Source organism: Meleagris gallopavo, chromosome 3, assembly GCF_000146605.3.
Source record: "Meleagris gallopavo isolate NT-WF06-2002-E0010 breed Aviagen turkey brand Nicholas breeding stock chromosome 3, Turkey_5.1, whole genome shotgun sequence".
NCBI lineage: Eukaryota > Metazoa > Chordata > Aves > Galliformes > Phasianidae > Meleagris > Meleagris gallopavo.
The window spans coordinates 89,499,774-89,508,292 of NC_015013.2; the positions used below are offsets into that span (position 1 = coordinate 89,499,774).

The 8,519-nt window shown below is 43.5% G+C and overlaps 1 protein-coding gene across 1 annotated transcript; it reads right to left on the reverse strand.

Moving 5' to 3' along the window:
• Nucleotides 1-643: 643 nt before the first annotated feature.
• On the reverse strand, nt 644-5,621 carry LOC100539037 (leucine-rich repeat-containing protein 7-like). Its single transcript, XM_010709359.3, has one exon. It carries the CDS (start codon nt 5,099-5,101, stop codon nt 4,301-4,303), a length of 801 nt encoding a protein of 266 aa, XP_010707661.1. The 5' UTR covers nt 5,102-5,621; the 3' UTR covers nt 644-4,300.
• Nucleotides 5,622-8,519: the final 2,898 nt, after the last annotated feature.

Here is an 8,519-nt window from a genome sequence, read left to right on the forward strand (position 1 = left end):
TGAACAAGACCACACCTAGCACCTATCCCCTGGGGAAAACTGATAGTTACAGGCCTCCAGATAGCTCTGCATCACTGATCACAACCCTCTGAGCTCTGCCAGTCAGACACTGTTCCATCAACCTCACTGTCCACTCATCTATCCCACACTTCCTAAGCTTCATTACAGAGATTTTGTGGGAGACAGTTAGACTGCTTACTTCTGAGGCAAGACAACTGACCACGGTGGAAGGCAGGAAGTGGCACTGGGGTAGGTCCACCTAAGAGAAACAATGGTCAGTGATGGTGGCCTCTTTGATGGATACCATCCCAGACTAGGCAACTCACTCATAGAAAACATCTGAGGACAGACCCCCTAACAACTACACCTTCAGAAACCAGCATCCTTCTTTCAGATGTCACATGCATTTGCATTGTGTGTAGGACATGATTTGCAGTGCCTTTTGTCTTCTGGCATCTGCCAAGGGCCATTTCTTTTTCTATCTGTTAGTGTGAAATATAACTGACTGATCAACCATAAGACTTTTCAAAGACTTGGAAAACTGGAGGGTGCTATATTCCACTTGAAAGGAATTCAGAGACAGTTTTCTTTTTGTGCTTCTGGAAGTCTTCTGCTGGCTTCAAAAAAGAATGACAACAGTAACTACCACTTTTGCTGGTTTTTATTACTACCACAATGACATCAGCACCAAATACAAGAGCCCTTTGTTCAGTTCTCCTGGATTAGTGACCTTCAGTTTTTCCAGCATTGCTCTTATCCCTTGAAAACCGAGAAGCTGAAGTTCATGCTGAGGCACAAGATTTATTATTTTAGATTTGCAGCAGCTATAGATTGTAGCCATGTACTTTCAAAGGGAGAAAAAGTCTTTGTAAGCTTCATTTTGCGTAACAGGTCATTTTGCATAAGGTCATTTTGCATAACCATCGCACCTTTGGATGAGATAGACTGGGGGTTTTACAGACTTCAGTTGGTGGAAAATCTGTCATATTCTCAGGTGAACTCTTCAGCATTAAAAATATGCAGTTTATCTGTAGTCTGAAGTACTAGTCTGTGACCATCATATATTTGTATGTTAAATTAAAGAGTTCTCTGCCCTTACATGTATTATTATTCTGAAATTCTATTTGGAGCCTTTTTCACTCACTGCTTTTATATGTCATTACTGTTCTGTTGCAAAGAAGAGTCTATGCAATTCCAGGGTACAATGCTCTCCAATGCCAGCCTGTTTGCAGTATGTATGGAATGAAGGGAAGTAAACGTACAACTCCCATCAATACAGAATGTCAGCTTCAACAAATGCTCCCCCACAAACTATGGGGGGTCCAGACATACATCTAAGCGTTTCCACTGGGGGCTCATATCCAAGCAGTTTGCTCTTCACTGATATTAACACTTGAGGTTTTAATGAGTAGAAGAAAATGAGAGTGCTTAGCAACAATACAGATAGTACAACAAATAAAGGATAAGCAGTTTGAGATTAGATTTTAATACCATCTTAATGACAACACCAAGATCTAGTTATTGCTCTGTGCAACTAAGCCACTAACACAGATGCTGGAATACTACAATACTTACACACTACTGAGGTTTCCATTTTGGGAAATTAGATTTTGAAAGCCACCAGGACACAAAGGGAGGTGAAGAGGCATCAGACAGCATGATACAGAGGGAGAATTTCTTCTTGCTGCATGACATTCAGTCTATCCAAGCAGTTCACTTGCATTGATCTCATGAAGTTTCTCTTGATCCTTACAGACTGAAGAACTATAGTAAAGGTACTGACACTATTTGTTAAAGATTCCATTTTCTCATAGGCCTTAAACCTCTTTTTGTCTCAATTTATTACCAGGAGGAACAGTTGTATGGTTAATGGATGTAATCATGCTTTAGAATTCACTGTGTTTTTTGAGGAAAAGGACTAGATAAAGTAAACTCTGACTGGCTTTGGAATGAGCTCGACTCCTCAGTGTGAAACTTGAAGGATCTTCAGACACTGGTTGGACTGGATGATCTTGGAGGTCTTTCACAGCCTTGATGATTCTATGATTCTATGACTCTATTTGAAATGTTGTTCACCAAAAACAAAAATTAAAGTTGTGAGATGCTACAGATTCCCCAAGCAAGCTGAAGTCTGCTTCCATTTGGGAATGGCTGACCAGGAAGCGGAAGGGAAAGGAAATAGATCTTCAAAACCAAACCTTGTGCAGTCCAGAAGAGAGACAGCAAGATAGGATATAAATGGTTTGAAAGAGGATATGAGAAAGTGTCCCTCTTTCCACATGGCTAAAGATGTTGCCCTGGCAGGATTCAGTGTGTAAGATTTAAGTCTCAAGAAAAGATCACATTTACGGAATTTCAGTCCCACATTTGTCCCAGAACAGGCAAATACAACAGCAGACCTTGAGAATACCTGCTCAACTCCCTGTAATGAATCAATGATAGAAACAAAACCCAAGTCCTTTAGTGCCTTTAGTATTGCCACCTTGATTCACCCTCCATTTTATCTAAGACCAGCTTTAGGAGCTTCTTCACGTACAGTCTCCTATCATGCTGCAAATCTCCTTTGAGAAGTAAAAAAGTTTCTGATTCTTCATGCTGCCACAGAAGACCCCAAGCAAGCAAGACAATATAATCTCTTTAATCTTTTCTTTCCTGTGCCACATAACTCACCTTCAAGCCTTTTAAAAATAATTGCCTGCAGGAAAACAAAGAAAGAAGCTGCTGTGGCACTATTGCATGCCCATCATTAGCATGCATTAATATACTGCAATGTGATATACTACACCTATATCAAATCTGGTTATTAAATCATGAAAGGGTGATTCTGGCTTGAAAGCTTCACAGCACAGAGGTCAGGGCCAGACCCAATGTGAGAGCACTGTACAAATCAGTCCATGCCAAGAATATCTGCCGTTGTGTTTTGTTACTCGGTACAATTTCAGCATCTGTTCTGGTCCCATGTTCTCTTGCTGATCAAGGGGAAGAAAATGCCTGAACAACACACTTAATGGTCTATATATCAGTGTCTCACACACCAACAGTCCCTCTCTCCACAAACCCTGGAAGTCCATGTTCAGATCCCAGCAAGCCCAACTCCACCCTTCTTCTTTCCTGGAAAGACACGAAGTTGTAGCTTTCTGCACACTGGCCAAATAAAAAATAAAAGACAAAAGAGAAAAAGAGCAAATAAAGGCATTTATAAGGGAATGAGATGCTTTTGTGGAGGCAATAATGAAAAAGGAAGATAAGGGCAGAGGCAACAGTGAGATAGAAAACACCCAACAAGAGCAAAGGGTAGGTGGGGAGACAATGCTGATGAGAAACTAAGGGAAGAGAAAGTAAAATGAAAGGAAGGGAGTCTCAGCAAATTTCCATAATACAACACTGATGAAGCCTTTTATGACTGTAAACAAGAATGCTCAGAAATATTCTCTTGCAGGAAGTTTGCATACTTATATTTTAATATCTCTGAACACTTTTCCAGACGTGGTAGAGGTGGAAACCTTCTGTTGGGACTGCATGCAATAAAGGTGGGCTACCCACATTCCATGCAGCAGTATTACTGAGGCTTATTGTTCTGTGTAACTCCACAGGGATTGACACCCAAGCCCCAGCTATGTGCTGCTTCACAGGAGAGCCACAGTTCCATACCAAAGCTGCTGCTCAAGAGAAGCATGATAAGATACACATTATGTTCTGCCAAAGCAGTGGAGACATCACTTACATATTACTTTCTGCAACCTGGACATATGTTGCTTCTATCCAGAAGCCTGAGGTGATTCTACAAGTGCAAAACACTGAAGTACCATGAAAAGTAAAGAAATTCTGAGCTATGTGAAGCAAATCTAAATCCACAAGTCTGAATAGCATTAAACACTGGCATAAATCTCACCCTACACTTGTTCAAGCCCAGACTCAAGCACTGACTCGGTGTGCAAACATGTTTTTCCTATTTACAGACCACAAAGTGTTTACCTGACTCTATCTTCCCCGACTTGATACTGTTCATTTTCTCTGACTGAACATTTGGCTGCAACATTTCATGAGATAGATTTATACAGCCATAAATAATGAAATGATTATAGCTGTCCTTGAAACAATTGCTGAAAGATATACACCATCACTCAATACTAGTGTCAAAAAAAGACTGTCAGAAAAATCACCTTATAGCAGAGAGGAAGCTTTTGAGCTTCACAGAGTGATTTCACCACATTTTTCCATCTGAAACACATTTTGCTTGTGCAGATGATTTGCACAGCATAAACCCATGTCAGTCAGCTGAAAGGCTGACCCCAGTCATCTATTCTGCCAGTACTCTATGAAAAGACAAGAAATAGTCTCTGATCTCCTCGGAACCTCTGCTACAGACTTCAGGGGGAGGAATTTCTAGTGGATTCCCTTCAAAATTGCAGGAACAGTAATTGTACCCCCAGTCCAGGTTGACCAGCTCCCCAAATCGTGGTGGAAGGGATCGCAGATGGTTGTTTCCCAGCCAAAGCGTGCGTAGATTCCTTAAAAGACAGACATCCTCAGGCAGGTTTTCCAGTGAATTGAAGAGCAGAAGCAATGTTTCCAGTTTCTCCAGCTGCCGGATGCTGGAGGGTATGGTGCGTATTTTGTTGTCGCTCAGGTCCAGGAAGGTGAGGCTGCTCAGCTGGCAGAGGGCTGCCGGCAGGTGGGTGAGGTTGTTGTTGGCCAGGTGGAGGCTGTGCAGCCGCTGCAAGGCTCCCATCTCTGGGGGCAGGGAGCTCAGGTGGTTGTTGCTCAGCGTCAGCCTCTCCAAGTGCCTCAAGGTGCCGATTTCGGCAGGGATTTTCTTCAGGTTATTGGAGTCCATGTAGAGGAGGGTTAGGTTCTTCAAGCGGCTGATCTCGCGGGGCAGCAGCTCCATGCGGTACCTCAGGCAGCTCTCTCGTTCTGGGCTCATCTCCAGGGCCTGCAGCTCGTCCAAGCCAAAGACCTGTGCAGGGACTGATGCCAAATCTCTGCCTGAAATCTTCAGTTTCTTCTTCCCTTTGTACTTTGGATCGTGTTCTGTGAGATATCTCCAGTGTAAGTCAGGACCCATAGAGGTGCATCTGAAGGACAAGGCTACGTTCATTCTCCCACCAGAAACTGCTTGAACCAAGAGCACAGTGGTGACTGATCATTTGTTGCTTGCACCATGGGCAACCACTGAGGTTCTTGTTTGACTGAGGCCCTCTGTCAGCTTTCCTCTCTGCTAGGCACGTTAACAATACATATGCAGAATGTTTGGGTTGCTGAGATACGTCCCACCAAGTAAACATTTGCCCTTCTCACATGGCCAGATACTTCCTTTCCAGCACTGCAGTGCACACAAAACCCACGTAATGGATGTTTTCTCTTGTTTCAGGCAGTCAGCTGGTGGCAGTGATCTGCCAGTATTCAGAAAGTGAAGGTGTTTAGAAAGTGAAGCAGCGGGTGGGCAAACATAAAGTGGTTTTGTTTGTGGAATTCATGTTGGTCAATCCCAGGGGACTGCAATTGAAGATAAAGCATGTGGTAAATGAGGCAAGAAGACAGATTTGTAGCTGGTGCCTGAGAGCTGGAAGCCAAGAAGAGGGCCTGCCCTCAGGGCAGTTTTGCCTTTAACATTAAGCAAACACAATAAAGCATCAGTTTGGAAATCTGAAAGTCCTCCTCCCTCCTGCTGAGTGTATGACCCTTTGTGCCACAGAGATAGGATCTTGTGCTGAACTTTCTCTGGCATATTTAAAAAGAATTTTTTATTCTTCACAACATAGCTTTCATAGGAGATGAGAAATACCAGGTTTATCCTAAGCCATTCAGCACAGCATGCTGTGTACAGAAAAGGGCATTTTCCCAGAAGGAGACAATTGTGGGTTTGAAGCCTCCGACTGAGGAAGCCACCTCTTTTATTTCATCCTCTAATCTATGAGTCTCTCAGCTAAAAAATGCTTAGAATGACAATTTAAAATGCTTTTCATGAAGAAATTTCTTCACATTCTCCTACAGGCTATTAAAGGAAGAACACAATGCTTTATAAGCATGGCCTGAAAAGATCTACCAGGTTGGGTCTGGTGAAGAGTGATGCTCCAGTTCTCCACCCAAATCCAGTTCCCCATCCATCAGATCTCCTCAGCCCTGTGTGGTGCTGAGCTTGCAGGGGGCCTGTATCCCAGCACTGGGAAACTGCATGGCAGCACAGACAGGTGAGCAGAGTTGGAAGCCCTCTAGCCAGAAAATGCTGACCAGAGGATTTCAGGATCATAATTCAACCTCTGAACTTACAATTTAGGTTCTCCTGCTTTTTAATGGATTTTGCCCTGAGATACAGATTTTCTGTACTGTTACAAACCAACCCATGGCTTGGATTCAGCATGCAAATGCCTTAATCTTACTGAAATCAAGCTCTGGATTTCTTTCAGATTCATCTTTAGCATCTGTAAGATAAAACCATATCATTAGTCTGGCATCTGTCAGTGCTAAGAGGTTGTTATATATGTTACATATGTCCAGGTAGAGGCCGGTAACGAGCAGCGTCCCCCAGGGGTCCGTCTTGGGACCGGTGCTCTTTAACATCTTTATCAATGACATCGATGACGGAATCGAGTGCACCCTCAGCAAGTTTGCTGATGGCACCAAGCTGAGTGGTGCGGTTGACACGGTAGAAGGAAGAGATGCCATTCAGAGGGACCTCAACAGGCTAGAAAGGTGGGCCCGGGTGAACCTAATGAGGTTCAATACAGCAAAGTGCAAGGTTTTGCAGTTGGGCTGCAAGAATCCCAGTCATCTATACAGACTGGAAGGAGCGGTCCTTGAGAGCAGACCTATGGAGAAGGACCTGGGGGTCTCGATGGATGAAAAGCTTAACACTAGCCAGCAGTGTGCTCTTGTAGCTCAGAAAGCAAATGGTATCCTGAGCTCCATCAGAAGAGGGGTGGCCAGCAGGGACAGGGAGGTGATTGTCCCTCTCTATTCTACTCTTGTGAAGCCCCATCTGGAGTACTGTGTCCAGGCCCCCAGTACAAGAAAGAGAGGGAGCTGTTGGAGAGGGTCCAGAGGAGAGCCACAAAGATGACCAGGGGACTGGAGCACCTCCCCTATGAAGACAGGCTGAGGGAGCTGGGCTTGTTCAGCCTGGAGAAAAGAAGGCTGCAGAGTGACCTCATTGCAGCCTTTCAGTACCTAAAGGGAGCCTACGAACAGGAGGACAGTCAACTCTTTGAAAGGGTTGATAACTGCAGGATAAGGGGAAATGGTTTTAAATTGAGGGAGGGAAGATTTAGGTTGGATGTCAGGGTGAAGTTCTTTACAGAGAGAGGTGCTGGAACAGGCTGCCCAGAGAGGTTGTGCATGCCCCATCCCTGGAGGTGTTCAAGGCCAGGTTGGATGGGGCCCTGGGCAGCTTGATCTAGTATTAAATGTGCAGGTTGGTGGCCCTGCCTGTGGCAGAGGGATTGGAGATTCATGATATTTGAGGTCCCTTCCAACCCTGGCCATTCTGTGATTCTTTGATTCTGTTTTTGAATTATAAGCACCTGGGATGCCAGTAGTTTCCTGATGGAGACTGCAAGCTATTGAGCTGGGACAATGTGAGCAAATCCTGTGGACACAAAGTGGTTACTCCTGTTCTTTAGGATCACCATTAATGTCAATGAGATCTGAAAGCTATGCTACCTTCATTAAGAAGTGGTGTACATTTTACATTAAAAAAGGGTCAACAGAGGAAATCTAATACCTTTTCACAAGTAGGAATGGGTACAGTAGTTTGGAAATATATGTATATATCAGAGATGATTATAATAACAAAGGACAAATGAGATTTTTTCACTTGCAAGGGAAGGCTTCTGAGCAGAAATAACAGACCTCATAATTAACCATAAAAATAACACTGAAACACAATTCCCACCAAGAGAGTGTTGAAAAAAGTTCCTGCATGAGATGCATTTCAGACTTGAATAAAAGCCATCCCAGTGTGTTTCTAAATATACATTGTCAGCTATGTCTGTCCTGTGAAATACAATGAACTGCTGTGTGTGCTGCTTTCTGCTTAAACACTCTTCTCTCTCTGCATCAAAATCCAAGCCTTTCAGACAGCACATCATGCTGACCAAAGCTGCGATTAGAGTGAAAGGTTTTTCTGATGCTGGGCACTGCTCTCCCTATTGAACTGTTTCTCTCTAAAAGTATGACCCTAGGCTTTTCTTTAAAAGGCAGCAAGTTCTTTTCTGCTTCATCTTGCAAGACATCCTTCTTCCTAATGCTGATCACTGTCTCATCAGGAACGTCAGTATATGATTAATGCCTCTCTGTCACATTGTTCCCTGTCCTTTCTACATGCGGTTCACGGTCCAATAAATAAAATTGCAAGAAGGAGCCCATGCTTTCAACATGTGATCAATCTAGAGACCCAGAAGGATATTCTCACTCTCAGTTCACACAAACTCCAATAAGAATATTGCCAGAGTCAATATTTTTAAATCAAGGTGCATGATGAATTCATAATTTAGCCTGAAAATCTGTTTGGAAACCAA

Bases quoted from the DNA above. Each gene is read 5' to 3' on its own strand.
- LOC100539037 (XM_010709359.3), bottom strand. From the start codon at position 5,101: ATGAACGTAGCCTTGTCCTTCAGATGCACCTCTATGGGTCCTGACTTA.